Here is an 18,157-nt window from a genome sequence, read left to right as displayed (position 1 = left end):
CTGCAGCAGGTTCTTTATGGCCTGCCACTGGGAAAGAGACCACTTTTAAGTCATTCTGGCAGTCAGCAGGTCATTTAATTCTGCTTAAAAATGTTTTGAAAAGCATTTCTGGACTTGAAAGATGGCACCACGGAGCTCCATGTCAAATGAGAGTGATACACCAGTAAAAATAGACCAGTTGTGCTAAATAACATCCAGCCTCAATTCCTGACCAATGTGTACATTAGCAATACTAACACAGCCTGATTTATTCTTGCTTTTACAAGGTTTGTTTTTGCATAGGAATAACATTTTAATGCCCAACACTATTGATATCTACAACCAGCCTAAGTTCTGAATATACACCAGAATTTCTCTGCTTAGTGCAAGAAATACAGTGAAAGACACTTAGAATCATTTCTAGAGTTTCTAATACAACAAAAAATTAAAATCAGCTTTCATTTTACCTTGTCATAATTTTCATGCAAGGTGGTTTGTTGTTTTTTTGGTTGGTTGGTTTTGTGTTTTGGAGTTTTGTTTTGTTTTGTTGTTTCGTTTTGGTTTTTTCCCTGTTCACTAGTTTTATGCAGCACCAGGCCGAGAAGCAGTATTTACTTTACAGTTTATTTGCTGTTTCCTGGTTGCTGTGCTACAAGTTTCCTGTAGCAAAAGGTAGGGTTTGAGTAAAAAATAAAACAAAAATAGCTAACACAATTCAATGGATTTTCTTAAAGATTTTTTTTGATGGGGGAGTATTTTGTATTCCACTTGCTTTTTCTACAAATCCCTTTCCTAACATTATGAATAAAACTAGAATGATAAAGTGTCCTGCATCATAGATTTTTATTTTTTATATTTTACATAAATGAGAATGCTCCAAAAGAAAAACTCTATAAACTGCCTGTGTCGTTTGTTTTCTGGATATGGATTTCCAAATTTTCATCTGCCTAATCTTAGAAATTCGATTAGCCTGGAATTTTTCGATTTGCGTATGTATTTTGCTTTTTATATTGTCAGCTGGATAGCAGAAACAACATCTGTCAAACGATGTTTTCAAGAATAGCTAGGGGATATCCTCCCTAACTTAAGCACTTATTTGTGGTGCTGAATTAGAAATCTAGTACCTTTTCCCAGCCCATGAAGTCAGAGAAGTGTCCCCAGAAACTAATTCAGAAAATTGATGCGGAAGGATCCACAGCTCCTGATTGAGTCACTTACCTAAACTGACTAATGCAAGGGAGGTTTGGAACTGGGCCTTAAACTAGGACGCAGTTGTAACTTCTTAGAAAAACAATTCTATAGTGGAAATAGGGACTGTTCATTAAAGAAAGGTATGTTGTGTTCTTTATGCATAACAAATAGGTGGGATTTCTGCTTTAAGGATAGAGAGCATTCAGCCTGAGTTTCAGAACCGCAACCTGCTATTCCATACAACTTTCTGTTCAAAATAGTGCTAGCAGGTATACCTTCCTCAACTAAAACGTGCGACTGCTTCCCATTTTATGTATTTCTTCTTTTATGAGAGTAACAGCTCCTCCTTTCCCTTTCAGGAGCACATTTACAAACTGATGAAAAGTGATTCTTATCCTCGTTTTATACGATCCAGTGCCTACCAGGAGCTGCTACAGGCCAAGAAAAAGGTATTGGTCCATCTTGCCTTTGTCTTGCCACTGTGCAAAGCAGTGGTTATGTTTGCAACAATACTCAGTCTTCTCTCCCCTGTGCCAGTGCAACTGGATATCTGGTAGGTGACCAGCTTGGCGTATTTGGAGGGTCACATACACACAGGAGTTCAATATACATATATGTGTATATATCCTGCATGCAGGCATGTTTCAATAAGTTAATCTAGCAAAACTTATTTTTATTTTTACATCCCATATTGTACTGTTTTCTCTGTTATGAAGCACCTTAAATTGCAAAGTGCTTTACAAATACATTAAACAAATAAAATAAAATCCCAGAAGAATAGTCTTTCATGTTTGCAAGTTTGCTTATGTAATAATTGTTGTTCTCTTTATTCCACCTGTAAAAGCTACAGAATGTGTTTAGAAACAATCTTATTCATATTAATAACGTCTAATTTCAACTATAAATATAGGGGCTTCCTAATTCTGTTTCTTTCCCTATTATTACATGAATAGTTTTGAGTAGGCTAGGAATCTGACTTGAAAGACTGATCATGTCACACTTCGGCAAACAGAGGCTCATGTCTTGGTATGTAATATTTGCTTGGAAAATTCCAGATTATGGAATGAGTTCTGAATAGGCACAGCCCAGAGTATGTGGAGCAGCTTGTACAATGCAGATTTCCATAACGATAAATAATTTTATTAGTGGGCTCTAAATACTAATCTCCTAGAATCAGCTGGGAGCCCTGTGCCTTGCAAAATCAGGGCTCCAGTCATTACTGGAACAAGGTAGTTATTAACACCACAGCATTCTATTGTTTATAATGACAACCTAAAATTATATGAAAGTACTGTGTGATTTTGTTTTTTGTTCAAACATTGATTTCTGAAGATCCAATATAGAGATGTTGAAAATACCAGAAATCTACAACTGTCTGTGTGAAGTCCTTAAGTTTGTGAATGTCAGTTCATTAACACAAGATGTGCACTTCATGATTTCTTTTTATTTTCAGTTTTTCTTTTAAATTCAACCAGTTTGATCCCCATGAAAAATTATTTTTGTCAAATACTATATCTGCTTTGCCCATGCCCTGTGTTCCAGAGTCTCATTATGGCTTCATACCTGTGTTTGCTTCCTGATTTATACAAACTTTGTTTTGCAGTCCATTGTTTCATCAATCCTTCTTTTCTACTCCATTTTTCTTGCTTTTCTTTTCCCCTTCCTTTTTCTTTTTATTTCTTTTTTTTAAAATTTTATTTTAAATTTAAGTTGGAAAACACTCTGGATCGTCGAACATCTTTTGAGAAATTCACACGCAATGTGGTAAGTTTGTTGCCTCTGAAGACTAGTAATCCTGATGGGACATCCTTCTCCCCTCCCCTCACTGACCCCTACTTTCCCTTTGTGCTTCTCTAGCCTGACAGTTAAAAGTGTATTCACCACAATTTGTGAATTTTCCTAGGAATGATGGCTTTATAATATGCTTTCATTACAACCCCTCCTCCCTAGTCACTTTCCTGCTGACCTCAATAGTCACACATGGAGGACTGGACCTTGGAGAGCCGTGCTTTTTGCATTAGAAAGCATGATTTTTTTTTTTTTTTTTTTTTTTTCAATTATAGTAAAGAATCTGTGAAAACCTGCTTCATGTTGTTCCTTTTTCTGGTGCTCCCCCCCCCCAATACTAAGTCTAACACAGTTTGTCTCTTTTTTATTTTACTAAAAAAATAGTTTTTCCTTTTTTTTTTTTTTTTTTTTTTTTAATTGGGCACAGGGAAAAATAAACTATAAGAATTTCCCGTCTTCCTCGATGTCTAGAACAGCTTCTTCAAGACCAAAGAATTCATGCTGATGATGTGCAAGGGTTTGATTGGGATTTCATTTTGATAATGGACTACAAGAACTGATTATTTTAAAAAAATATATCATTTCTGAAAGCTATTTCACAAAGGTAAAAAAATGAAGGCTGGTAAATTTGTTGTGGGCATTCTCTTGCCACTTGTTGAAAGATCCACTGATTTCCTGATATGTGAGATTCTTTTTACTTATCCAGTTTCTTTGGATTTTTTTTAACATTGTCAAAGTTCAAACTAAAGCATTCAACGCATTTATTTTTATAGGGCAGAAACATCCCTATTTTCCCATGCCATAAAAACTGTACACCAACACTGAGGGCGAGCACTAACCTGTTATGAAAAGAGGTAGAAAGATCTTGGATTATACTTCAGTTTGTCTGCATTGTCTGTTGAATTGTGCAGGTGACGCTGCTGTATGTGCGTGTGCGTCTGTGGCTTTTTCTGTGACCTGGTTAGTGGAGCTGTGTGCGTTGAACTGGAAAATATGAGAGCTTTCAGCAACGATCATGGTTTTTGTTTTTTTAGTTTCTAGGGAGAAGCAGCAGTTCTCAGAAACTGCATCCCATATAATGAGGCTCAAGAGTATTTCCTCAAGTATTTAAAATAAATATACATACTCTTTAGTAATAATTTAAAAAAAAAAGAAACAAATGCAGTGAAAGAACAAAGTTTTGTGAGGCTGTAGGAGTATCTCACAATTAAAGCAAAACTGTAATTCTTTGACTACTTTCTTATAGGTACAGCCTTCCTGTAATATGCTTTGAATCCACTGTAATCAGGAAGAAATTTGGATTCAATGGGACAAAGTCAGTAAAGGACACTAAAAAGTAAATAAACAACCACAAAGGAAACTATCCCAATGTTTGAAACAAAAACCCCTATATTTTGCATGGTGGTGTTGCCGTAGCATGTTGCAGTGTGATTTGTGTGTTGTCTAAGCAGGTCGATCTATAAAACAACATTGTACGTGATAATTACATGATAATTCCATAGGAAGTTCCATATTGATAAAAGAGCCTGTGTCAATAAAAGAGAGTATAGAGAGTAGGTAGTACATCTGGACCTCTGAGAGCCAGGCTTTTTCCCAGTCACTGTGCCTGGCAAACTGGAATAACTACATTTATTCGTTGGGGTTTAAACAGCCCACAGATTGGGAATTGGTTACGGTAAAGGGTATGTAAATGGGTGGCTATGAGGAGAGAAGTAGCAAGCTGCAGACAGATGTGAGGAGAATACAGCACAAAAAGGGTGCTGTATTCAGCACAAAAAGGGTGAAGACAGACTGGGAGGCACTAAAATGACTCTCTGATAATCCATCTCAGAGCAGCGTTACTGACAAACCAGCAGTTCTGCGCACAAACACTGGAACACTCTGCCCTGCAGGAGTGCCTGATTTTCATCCTGCTAATCTCAGGGCTGAAGTACCAGAATAGCAGGATGCCAGAGATGCAAAGCAGGCCAAATAAACCAGCTGCGAGCTAGAAATGGGAACAAGGATTTCTGGATGTGAAGCATGAGCACTTCTTCAGTAGAAGAGGGCATTTCTTTTTTTCAGGGAGCAAGCTATAAAAGAAAAACTGTGGTTTCGCTTTTCCTCAAACTACTTCTTGTGAATCTGGGTGGAGTCTGTCAAGTCAGGTCAGGTATGAAAGTAAAACATGTCACTGCTAGATCTATGTTCTCTATTAGATAGGCAGCTCTGAGGCTTGCAAATTAATCCAGAATATCAGGATGCTCAAGTGCAAACAATGTCTCCAAGATGACTGAATTCACATCACCTGCTACCCCAGGACCCCTTACCACCAGGCATCATTGTTTTTCCATTCTTGTTCTCGGTTATGATGAATTTATAATATGCAATTATCTACCTTGGTACACTGGTTCCAACCAGCAAGGATGAGGGAGACATTTCTCAGAATATCCTGCAGTTTACTGATCAACTTGTTTAACTGCCAAGTGAGGAACTGTGATATAGATCTGTTCTTTTGATTAACACAGCAAATAAGTGTGAAACAGGTCTTCTATGACCTGGATAAATGCTGTTGTCTCTGAATGATTTAGTAAGATGAAAATTACAGTTTCTCTTCTCCTCTGATGGTTTAGAAACTTTAGACTAATTTTTGCCATTTTATTTATCACTTACATCAAACTGGGTTTGTATCTAACTAAATGAGACCTTTTTTTAAAAATTTAATTGTTTAAAAAAAACTAGTAACCTTGGTTGTGACTATGGACTGAACCTGAGAAGATAGCCTTGTAATTCGTAACCTGATTTGTTAAGACAGGGACTATAAGAGGCTCCTGATCAGTAATGATCCAAAGTGGGTTATACTTGCTACAGAAATCATTTGTTAAACTAGAAAGTTTTGAAACTTTGTAAGGGCATTTACTCTGTACTATTCCTTGGATTAAGCGGAAAGAACCTAATAAAATGAGTCATTATTCTAGTCCGATGGGAAAAAATAAAAGTGGAGCTATATACACAAAAAACTCCCTAGGCTCAGCTCTGCATTTCTTTGACATTAGAGAGTTTTCTTTCCAGAAAGCTTTCAATAAATTCGTGCAATTTATGAAAGTCCTAAATGCTCAGCTTAAAATCATTGGCTATTTAGCTTGCTCTGTAGATTTTATAGTGCAAAATTGCTAATGCCTTTGGCAGTCCTCAACAGACAATATGAATAGTGTTAGAAACAGGTCTGCATTCAGTATGATATAGATAAAGTAATGGCCAACTGTCATTTTCGATATGTAACATTTATTACTCAACACTTTATAGTTTGCTTCTGAGTAGTAAGCACAGCTATTCTTGGTTTGCCTCACTTATTCACACTCCCGGGTACCGTGTGAAAATATAGAGCACATACACTTCAACACTACTAGAATGATGCCATTGGGTACGTGCATTGCCTTGGGGTAACATTGGCACCCACGGGTGTCATGGGGAGCAGTGACAGAGTGCTCTGTGCTCCCCTGGACCAGCTCAGCCCCTCTGGTTTCTCTTTGGGAATAATTAAGGTCCAGTCACCTGCAGCTCCCTGAGGAAGTGAATAGAGAAGCTAAAGGTGTAAGTCAGGGAGCAGGAGAATCTCATCGCTTGCCACTGTGGCATTTAAAGTCTGAAATTCTTTTGAAGCATTTACATGGAAAAAAATCCACATTTAAAAAAAAAAAAAAAAAGTCATGGAACTTCCTCTAGATCAAGTACTAACATCTACATTACAGAAGGAAAAAACAGGTGAATGTGCACTGGTAATGTTGCTGGGAACAAAGAGGTCCTTTAAGGGAAACTTTTGTGCTTGCAGGATTCGTGACAGTGGCAGACTGGCAGTCTGAGCAGGACACCTTCGTGAGCGCTAGCTTTGTGCTTAGTTGCAATCACCAGTCTGGAAGCCTCAAACAAAGGGATCTCATTTACAGGGGAGTGGGCTAATTTCATTTCCATCCCAGGCAAATTTTCTTGTCCCAGCAGGAAAAAAGTTATCAGGGCAAGAAGATGCAGCTCCTCAGAGCTGCCTGAGGGGAGACCCTCCATCATCATGTTTCGGCAGCTTCAGACACCATTGTCAGTATTTGAATTTCATCCATTGCTGCCCAGTTATAGAGAAGGTTAAAAACTGTGCTTGTTGCAGGTTTGTGATGTTTTATGGAAATACAACCAGTATAAACCAGGCCGAACTCAGTCCATATGTTAAACTAGAGAGCCATCGGATGATAATTATCTTTACGCACAACCTCATAACCAAGACACCATTTAATAACTCTTGTGTTTAAAACCATTATATCTTACATTACCCATACCCTTTCCAGCTGTATTCTCCCACTTAGCTGGAAAAACTTGCTTACCAGTGTTCTTTGATGTTTTCCTCCTCCAAATCAGTAACATCAGACCGTCTCATGCATGAGCTGTGAAATGTGAAGGCCACTGAACACAACGCATTTTCACAGAGGCTCAGTCCAATGTCACTTAATGTGATGTAGCAAATTATGGTCTAAACATGGCAATTAAAACTCATAAAAATAGCTTCCTTGGTTCTTGTCAGTGGGGGATAGACTTTCTAGATGCTTAAACCAGTGTAATCTCTTGTCATGTTAAAGTCTGTCCCTTTATTGAGAAACAAGACAAATAATATATCAATTTAATCTGTTAATCGGTAATTTTTTTCTATATGAACAGATAAAATTTATGTACACAAGGCCCTACTGTGTCAGATCAAAAGTCCATCTAGCCCTGAAATCCTGACAATGGTTATATTTTTCTTGATCATAGCATTGCGAATGAGCTTCAATGCACTATCAGCTGTGGGATCTCATGTTCTCAATGTCTAATTAGACTTTTGAATTTGCTTAGAGATTATTCCTAAAATTTAAAAATAGCTAGTCAGAAAAATAAAAAGTCACAAAGCTTCCTATTTGGCAAATACAAAACAATAATAAAAACAAGTATTTATATAAATTAAGGCTTTTTCCATTTCAGGAAGGAGATGGTGTGAATAAAAAGAACTGATGTAATAATTAGTTTGGACTAATATTTAGTCCAGAAATTTAGTTTTAGGGGGTTTTCTAGGAATTATGCCCAGGCTAATGAGGAAAATCAAAAAAAGCTTCTGTAGGACACGCCAGTGAGGACTGGCCTCCTTGTCCTGTCCTGCAGTGACTGGAGCTCAGCTGCTCCACTCTGTGCTGGAGGAGAAGAGCTGAGGGGTAGCACTGCACCGCCGGCAAGGAGCCAGCACATGCCACTCAGGTATCAGGCCAGTTTCTGCCATTTCCCAGCTGACAAACATTTACCGGAGTCTTAAACTATTTGCTGGAATGAGACCTGCAGAAATGGATAGAAAGCTGACAGGTCAGGCCTAGGATAAATGTACTAAAAATATTTATCTAGTGTATTGGTGCCTTGGAAAATCTTATGTGTTACTCCACACTTTAATGGTTATTCAAATTCAAGTTCAGCCTGGAGAAGAGAAGGCTCCAGGGAGACCTTATTGCTGCCTTTCAGTACTTAAAAGGGACCTATAAGAAGGATGGGGACAGACTTTAGAAGGGCGTGTTATGACAGACAGGACAAGGGATGATGGTTTTAAACTAAAGGAGGGGAGATTCAGGCTAGACATGAGGAAGAAATTTTTTTACAATGAGGGTGGTGAAACACTGGCCCAGGTTGCCCAGAGAGGTGGTAGATGCCCCATCCCTGGAGACATTCAAGGCCAGGCTGGATGGGGCTCTGAGCAACCTGATCTAGTTGAAGATGTCCCTGCTCATTGCAGGGGGGTTGGACTAGATGAGCTTTGAAGGTCCCTTCCAACCCAAACTATTCTATGAGTCTAAGAGTTTTTAGGTTAATCACAAATGAGAGCACCTTATCAGTAAATGTAAAGATTAGTGCAAAACAAGAAAGAAATTGGGAGTGTCACCCAATTTGGAATGAGCCAAAACAGGAATGCAGCCCCTCAGCCGCTGCCTCCAAGCTATGGGCCAACCCCAGGAACGGTGCAGCCCTAATGAGAAATGAACAGAGGTTGGCAAATCCCTGCAACAGGCAGGAGGATTTTCCTGCACATGCAATCACTTAGTGCTGCAGCTGTGCTGACAACTTGTGCCCCAAAGTCAGCGGATGCCAACCTCCTCCCCTTCCTCATGTGTCTGAAAGAGAAATGCACTGGCATGGGTGGCTGAGAGCAGCATCCCATGCTGCTGTGGAAATCAAAGCAGAATCCCGATCCCTTGAGCAGTGCTAAAATGATCCCCCTGTGCTAGAGGAGCAAGGGCTGCCTAATCTTGGAAATAGATTTACTGTTTCTGCTCCTGTGGCTCTCCAGATGTATGTCTGTCGGGAGCTGTTGGTGTACCAGCACTGTGTGTGGCACACTGCGGTGTCACTTGGAAGCTTTCTCTGCCAATACCGGCCGAGCTGCCGGCAGGATGCAGGTGTGCTGCACATCGGCAGATGGGGAACGGTGAGAGCAAGGAGAGGCAGTTCTCACTCTGCATCTCATTTCGCTCACAGCGGGATTCACACTGTTTCACTGTTACACTCAGTTAGATGCTTGGAATTGTCATTTCTAGTTCTACCAGTATGAGTCCCGGGGAGTAGCACCTGTGCTGGCAATAATGAAACATGAAAACTGAGCCATTGAGGTTGCTTAGCAGAAAGGAAGAGAATTAGTCTTCTGAAAGGAAAAGACTGGATCTTCCTCTACCGTGCATTTCAGCTCCAACCCCTATATACATTTCAAACTGATTTCTTGTAAGCCACATAAATACTGAGGTTGTTGCTGACTTGCTTGCTGAATTATTTGAGATGTTAGTGTCATGCTGCATAAATAGGTCAGTCAGCACTTTTGTATTTAGCACATGGTTTTGTAATTTTTCCCCTAAATGTTCTAACAGTACAGTTGGAAGGACAATTCTATGTTAAACCGTTAATATACTAAGGTAGGGACATGAACACTGAGGCCAGTTGATTTGGGATTCTTAGATGTACTTGGTCACTCCAGCTGCTGTGCTGCCTCCTCATACTCTGACACCCTTGTCAGGGTGTGCGCAGGGGTTTCATTTTGGCTTCTGTATTGTCAGTAAAATCGTTAAATAGTTTCAATTCATGTGTCCAATGTGCACCAATACAGCCCAAACTTTTAATCTTCTTTAGAATTTGGCCGTATACTTCTAAATGTTGATGGCAAGAATATTTTGAAAATATTAAGTCTCCTTTTCATTCTTCAGACATCTGCTATTTATTTTGATTTTTTTTCTGATTGTTCTTTAAGCTCACTAACACAGGAAGCATCTTCCTGTGTGTGATGACTTGTATGCTACACCTCTCAAAACTGGTCTCTTAGATGTAGTTTCCCAAATCAAAATTTGGCTTACGGAAATGCTCTCAACATTGTATCTGAAAGAAATAGCTGGGCTCAGGTCTTAAATTACAACCCACAAGGGATGATCCTTACAGCAGTCTGTAAATTGAGTAAATCTGGAAGTCTGCTAGAAGTGGTAATTACAAAACCCTACTGTACAGATCTAAAGTAAAAGTATACTCTGGAACAGAGTTTGAAAGAAATATTCTGTAAACTGGAAAATAACAAATCCCTGCAGATCTGAATAAGAACAATAATTCTGTATTTGGGGCTGCAATAGATTCTGTATATTAAAAGCTTATTTTCTCAATCAGAGAACTAAGTATGATTCAGAATAAACATGGAAGAGGTTCTCTTAAGGAGGGTGTATCTTCTGAGTTGCCAGTTTTCCAACTATAACATAAATTAAAATTACCAATACCTCGAAGAAGAGCAGATGGAGACTTCATGTCTTTAAGATGTGTAATATACTCTGAGGCAGGGAGGGGAGGTGAAGGAGAGGACCATCCAGAGAAATCCTGTTCACTGTAGGGCTTAGGAGAAAAAGTATCCAAAGACCTGCAATATCCAGGAAGCAAGTGATGTAGGATACAGAAAAAAAAAATGTCATGACAGTTCAGTGTGTGTGTAGAGGAAAATTCAAATAGTACAATTACACAAGTCAGATCAACTAACAAACGAATAGTTTGTGGCCTGCACTTGGGTCATAGCTTCCTAGTTTATGTGATATCATAATTCATTCCTGAGATGCTAGAATTTCATTATAGTTCGTCTAAAATTTCCAGGGAATTTACAGATCCTAAACAATCAATTGTTGCAGATAAGAATAAAAAATTATTTCATAGATTTTATCCCACAACAAGAGCTTGTGCGGCTTTCCAGTGCAGTATTGAGCAAATTGTTTCAATAACTAATAGAAAGCTCCTGGTTTGTTTCAGTTAACTGGTTTGTGCAGTTCAGGACTAAAGAGAACTCATACGTATTTACAGAAAGTAGCCAGGTCTGTAGACCTGTAAAATTAAACACAAATAACTTAGTCAAAGGTAAAGATAAGCATATGCTCAATATTTTCCTAGATTATGTCCAAGGCTGACAGTCATGAATCGCCTAACAAAACACCGTATTTCAGACATGCTGTTTTAAATTGTATTCCAGCATCACGCAGCTGTTGAGACATTTTTGACTATTTAAAAATAAAGGATGTCTTAGTATAACAGCTTACCAGTTACATTAGAGGAAAACATAATTTAAGGTTTAACAAATGTCAAGAAGCTGTAAATTTAATGCAGAGAGAAAGTGACAGATTTAAAGCTAGACACAGGGAAGAGAGCATGCCGGGAAGGATGCTTTCTGCCTTTTGAGGAAGCAAGCGTTAATACTGTCAGGTGATACCGTGAACCTGATGGATGAGCAGTCCAACCCAACATTGCAGATCATGAGTTCCCCTCAAAATTATATTGTAGGGGAAATATTCATCCTTATTTGTTAAACTCATATTTCAGAGCACAAGGAATAAAATAGTCATTCTTCCTTTTCTGAAGACCCACTCTGATATATTGCATTTGAGCAAATTCTTGAAAACAACTTGCAGATCCCTGTGAGCATGAATTTAATTGATAATGATGATAGATATTAAATTGGGTAATTCCACTGAGTTATAATACAGCAAATGACTTAACAACTCATTGATATGGCAGAATAAATTCATTTACCATTTACTGCAGAAGATGTAGCATCTCTCCGTAGTTACAGTATTATTTACTGTTATCTCCTTGAAATCAGTTTGATTTTTCTGAGTCGTGCACTTAAAATGAACAATATAATAAATGTAAGTATTAAATATCTAACTGGAGAGTTAGACAGAGCCACTTGCTATTTAATGTTTTATGATCTATTTAGGTTACATTATCAGGGTATTGCTGTGGTATTTTGAGGAGTGATGTAAGCTTGCTGTGCCAGCTCTCGCTCTGTTGGATCAGAGCCACAGTAGGATGGCCCTAGGACAGCTCCTTTTTTTGTGGCCTTAGGAGAGCTAATTCCTGTTATGTGGTTTCATGGCTTTTGTCTGGCTCAGATAAAGCTCAAATCCGCCTAAAATACACCATGGTGACATACCCTGCACCATCCTCTTCACGCTGTAGACCTAACTGTTGTGGGACAGTCATCGTACCTTATTAAAAGAACTTGCTAAAAAACTGAATCTGCATCCTGGCAACAGGAGGAAGGATGAGGAAAATAACAATGTGGAACTCCAAACATCTTCAACGCAGTGTTATGCAGTCATGTGTAACATACCTCACCAATGCGCCTGGTAAATAGTAAATACGGTCTCAGCAAACCAATAGCTATGTTCATGGAAAAGCTGCTTTCCTGACGATATGCAATCTGCCTCTGACTTCCTTGCCTGAACTTTAAAGTAGGTTTTTGTCTTCTGTGACAGAGCTACTGCAGCTTGCACGTTCATCTTTGTAGCACAAGGCACTCTCGCTTGAGCAGCCTTCTTCAAGTTCTGGGTATGACCGACAGTAAAAAACCTCAGCATTAGTTTCTCCTCAGCCAAATCCAACCTCATTCAAAAACGGCCTTTAAATTTGCTTGCTTATTCTGTGAAATGATCTGGCTGGCAGTGCAGGTGTTTCAGTGTAAGGGCTTCCTGTGGTTTAAGATTTGACAGACTCCAGTTGGTGCCCTTAGTTATTTGACAGTGATGTGGCAACACTAAGTGGTTGCTGATGAACAGGTTTGCAGTGATCATGCCTCTGTTTTCTGTTTTTGTTTTTTGTTTTTATCTTTTCCTCAGGGGAAATCGCTCACATCAAAGAGGTTAACCAGTCTAGTGCAGTCCTACTAAAAGGATCACCTTGTAGCATGGAAGCAGACTCAAATCATTACACATACTTTGTAGCTCACTGATTGCCTGACTCAGAGGACAGTAGAACAAGATGTTGCATGAGCAAGGACCTGACTTGTTTTCTTTTGTGTATACTAAGGCATTACAGACTCCGAGGGACTCTCTAGCCTTTCGATGCCTCCATTTCGAAAACTGTCTGCTCACTGCCTCCTTCATATCAAGCTGGATCTGTGTCTTTTTATTTTCTGCAAGCTCAAGTACAGTGAAAAAAAAGCTTCTGCTAGGCACAGTTTATTAAAAAAAATACGTCAATCAAAAACTGGAAGAAATGTAAAAAATGCATATATTAATAAATATACATATGGCATCACATTTATTGCACAATAAATTAGCACAGAAGGTTTCATTTCACTGATGTATTCACATTGAGAAAGAAAGCCTGTGTCTTTGTCTGTTGTCTGTATATTCTGTTAATGTTTCTTGCATTTATTTTTATACCATATTTAAAAAAGAACACCTTTTACTCCAGATGTATTAAAGTTGATCCTTTCTCTGTAAATTTGTGTATGTTTATATTGTTGTTTTATCTTTCATTAAAAGATGCAGAATCTCTTTCCTTTGGGAAGTTTGAGATTTTAATACTGAATTTGAAGATTAGTCAAGAGCAAAATCATCCCCAAAAGTTACACACCTTGTGCCTTCTAAAAAGTGACATGAAATGGCATTTTCTTTCTCTCAGTGACACCTAATCAAACACACTTTATTGAAAATCATTTACTTTTTATTTTCTTTTTATCAAGCTAGCAGCAGAGAAACCTTTCCAGCTTGCTCATCATCACATAAGCAAACCTTCCTTTAAGCTAGACCTGTTCTGTAATAGTGCAGCCTGCGGTCGCTACCCAAGGCCAGATTGACTGAGCTGCATTTCCTTGGGAACAGGCATGAACAAAGCTGGCTGAGAACACAAGGGTGCATTTGCTAAATAGGAAGGACGGTGTTTCTTTCTCCTTGCTGTCACTTGTGACACAGTGCAACATTTTAAGCCAAAAGGGTAGTGGTTTGGGAGTGCTAAGCTTACTGTCTGTAGAGCAAACCTTGGGTAGTAACGCGGGAGGCTGTCATTTTAATTCAAGGGCTCTATTGAGGAGTGCTGTTGTATGGCTGCTGCTGAGGTTACTCACACAGAGACCTACTGACAGATTTATGACAGCACGTAGCTGTTGCCCATGAGACAGCAGATATGGAGCTTCTGAAGCTAAACGGAGCTGCTGGAACAAGAAATCTCTGCTTGGCCTAAAAACCAGCACTTTTGACTGAGACAGATGACGTGAGGATAGCAGGCAGAGTCTATGAGCAGAAAAGCGATGATGAGAGCTAAGTCAAATGACAAAATACTGATACCTCCAGAGAATTGTAGGCTGCATGGGACAAATAAGCCTTTTTAGCAATGCATGGGATAGACTCAGGACAGCCAAATCTAGTGCCATCTGCCATACTGCCTTTGGTTTGATATTGAGAAACAGGAATCTTGTTCCAAAGGGACTACCAAAGCTAAAAATGCACACCCGCACTCACACACAAAAAAGTGGGACAGTCATAGACACAATCAGGCAATAAATTCGAATACATTAATACTAGAATCTCCTCATTTAACATCAGATACCCATCTGAGTTGTTTCTGCCAGGGACTGGGCTCCTGCACAAAGCCACCGTGGGCAGAGGGGAGCTGAGCTGACTCTGCTCTCCCGGCCCTGTCCTCGCCTGGTGCAGCCGTAGCCCTGACGGCAGCGTCTCTAAAGAGGGAGTCTGGACAAGCCCAGGACCAAACACATCATAAATCACTGTGAATGGCTCTTCCCCAGGTTTTTGCTTGGGTGGGGTTTCTGGAGGTTCGGAATTTTTGATCACCCTTTGTTTTCACATGCCAAGGTATTTCTGGTTTTTAGCTAGAATGATAATCACTGCCTTAAAGTGTCTCAGTCTACTAAGCTTCTATCAGAAAACACTGGAAATGCCCCATGAGAGCATGATTTTATCAAGAGCTCCATCTAGGTCAACTCAAAATATTCACAGTCTGGGGAGGCAAGATGAATTTTAAAAAATAGCCACACTGAACCCCAGATCTTAAACTCTGAGATTTAATTTTCCTTTACCACAGAAATGTGTGCTCTGAGGCATGAACTTGGGGCCAGGCAATCCACAGAAATTTGAGCTCTGTTTCACTTCTCAGTGCCAAACAGAGATATTTATTTCCAAAGTCCTGCTGCCACCAATTGCATCAGCTGGTATATTGCCTGCTTTGTCTTGGGAGTTAACTAGCTAGATACCAGTGTCTGCTTTGAAGAATCATTCCCTTATAACTAATGCTTCAAATTAATGCATTAGGTATTTCATGCAGCTTTAGCTGAACAACATTTTTTTCCAAATCACTTTACAACACCAATTGGCCAATAAAAAGATGTAGACCATTTGTATTCCTGAACCCGTTTTGTACTTATTCTAGTTCTTTCTTTTCAATAAATATGAGGTCTCTCTTGAATAGCTGCCTTTCCCTGTATTTGAACAAGATTTAATAGAATGTCTGTTAAGTAAAAATATGCATTATTAATAAGGATTTCAAAGTAGTCAAAGAGCTGTATTAATGTTTTATTTGAGTGTAGTTTCAAGTGATGCAACTCCACTGTTACACATGAATGAATTTGGCCCAAACAGATGGAACAGAATCTGTTCCAAAACCAGCTGATTTTAAAGGGTTTGTCTGCAATCTTTTGATACCTCACCTGATCACTGTCATCTGCGTGATGTAGTACTGGAAATGGAAACTCTAAGTAGACACAAATATCCTCTTACTTCCCCACAGAGAAAAGATAAATGTTTCTTTCTGCTTCCAAGAATTAAGATTAACTTGGATTAAGGCGTGTCTGTACAGCCACCAAATAGCTGAAGTATGACTTTGCTTACACAATAATACACCCATCAGGAATTTCAGTGAGGCCATGGGTCTGCTGAGGAAAAAGGACTGAGAGAAAAACTCAATTTGGAGGGACCACATTTCCTGTCTCCCTGGAAGAGCCATCAACCAGTGCCTCCTGGCTCTGCCCAGGAAGCTGAAAACAGCCTCCGTTGAGGGATATTAATTGTAATATTCATTAAAATAACCACTTAGAGCTGGGAACTTCAGTCTGAGAGCTGAGGTTCCTCAGACAGTTTCTTTTCTTATGCATCCTTGTGCATAAAACAACCTACAGGGAGGTGTTTACTGGTGTTGCTGCCCCCTTGAGATGGTTTTGTGCTGCAGACCAGCTTGCGAAGCAAAATGGACAGTGGGAGAGATGGGAGTGTCCCTGGCACCTACCTGAGCACAGCAAAACATTCACTCATTCTTCCAAAAGATGCAATTAAAAACTGTCCTTCGATCATAAAAAAAAAAACCAAAACCAAATCAAACCTAACCAAAAAACAAACAAACAAACACAAGAACAAAACCAAAACCAAAACCCCAAACAAAACAAAACCACAAAGGAGGAGGAAAAAGTCCCTAAACAGTGACAAGAGAAACTGCAAAATGCTGAGCTGAAACAGAAGTGGAGACTGGCCAAAAATTAATGAGCTGAACCTGAATACAGGAGTAAGAAATGGGAATTAATTGTGGTGACTAGAATGGAACCGAGAAGGGAGGAGAACTGGGACACTGAGTAATTAGGAGCAAGAAGGGCTGAAGGCAGCTGGTGGGTTGCCAGCCTGTTGGCCATGGCCATGCAGAGCTGGAATCCAAACCCGAAAAATCATACAAGACCAGCTGTGGCTGGCCCTTTAAAACCCAACAACAACATGTTTTCAGCTAGAAAGAAATTAACACCAAATACAGAGAACTGCTTTTTTCAAATTGCACCCCTACAATTGTATGAAACAATGAGACATAAATGCCAAATAATCATCCAAGAAATAAGAAATAGGACTGCAAAAATCATTTTCAGAAAATGAGACCTATAGGAGTGCATTTAGGGTGCGTGTTTATTTATTTAAAAATCAAATGAAAGCCAAAGTGGACAATTAAAGTGAGAGAAGGCTTTAAGTAACTGGATTGAGGAGTTGGAAATCACCAGTTTGTGGCTCTTCCATTTTTTAAATCTTTATTCCAAGTGGTTAACAGCTGTTTGAATTTAATTTTAAAATTACCATCTTTGTAATTTCGTTTCTAGCTCGAGATGTCATGCATAGAACTAACACTATTGACTTACTAAGTCCATAAAAAATAGCTATTTTGCTAAAAGAAAGTTAATAGCTATAGAGACCTATATAAAATAAGGTTTCAATCCCAGGATATTCAAGGGAAATTATCAAAAATTTCATTGAACATATTCTTTGTCCACAAGTCATTTGAGCAAGGTACTAAGTGGTTGTCAATCATACCAGTCTGCTTTTTGATCTGACTAGGCTGAGCACATTAATGCTTTTGTCTCTTGTGAGCTGAAGATAGGCTGACATCCCAAATCAAAGAGGCAGACGGGAAGAGAGGATGATCTCTTGGAGGCTGGGCTCCCTCTCCTCATGTTGTTCTGGACTGTGGAGTCCTCAAGTGATGTGTAAAAATAAATGGATTTTGTTTGTACAGACATTGGCTAGAGGGCTGTAGAGTCTCTACAGGCAGTTATTATCTGCCACTATTAGGTTTTTTTCCTAATATCTAAACTAAATCTCCTTTGGTTTTGGTGGGGTTTTTTTTTATGGCACTGCTACAATCACTATAGTAAAATGTTCCCTACCTTTTTACTTAGATAGGTAAATTGCCATTGCAACGTTACAGCCACCTTTGGTTTCCTTACTGGTGTTTTCTGAAGTGTTGGGAGACTTAATTGCTCTCCTCCAGGTTGAGGGTGTTACAGATTTCTCAGAGGGCAGTGCCCAGAGCAGGCTGCAGCGCTCCCAACCAGGTTTTACAGGAGGAGGGCAGAGGATTACTGTTGTGTTATGCCTGGATT

The 18,157-nt window shown here is 39.2% G+C and overlaps 1 protein-coding gene across 7 annotated transcripts in view; it reads left to right on the top strand.

Moving 5' to 3' along the window:
• Positions 1-18,157, top strand: part of RGS7 (regulator of G protein signaling 7) — a 246,637-nt gene that overhangs the window by 216,570 nt on the left and 11,910 nt on the right. For 4 of the 7 annotated variants that reach the window (XM_065630605.1, XM_065630608.1, XM_065630606.1 and 1 more), the window contains 2 exons: positions 1,530-1,619; positions 3,732-3,806. In XM_065630605.1, coding sequence (XP_065486677.1) covers positions 1,530-1,619; positions 3,732-3,806 — 165 coding nt within the window. Of the gene's footprint in view, positions 1-1,529; positions 1,620-2,880; positions 2,935-3,731; positions 3,807-18,157 lie in introns of those variants that run through there. The other 3 variants (XM_065630607.1, XM_065630603.1, XM_065630609.1) reach the window with 2 other exon arrangements.

This window comes from Caloenas nicobarica, chromosome 3, assembly GCF_036013445.1.
Source record: "Caloenas nicobarica isolate bCalNic1 chromosome 3, bCalNic1.hap1, whole genome shotgun sequence".
Classification (NCBI taxonomy): Eukaryota; Metazoa; Chordata; class Aves; order Columbiformes; family Columbidae; genus Caloenas; species Caloenas nicobarica.
The sequence above is the reverse complement of the archived record's forward strand: the minus strand, read 5'-3'. Positions and strand labels throughout refer to the sequence as shown.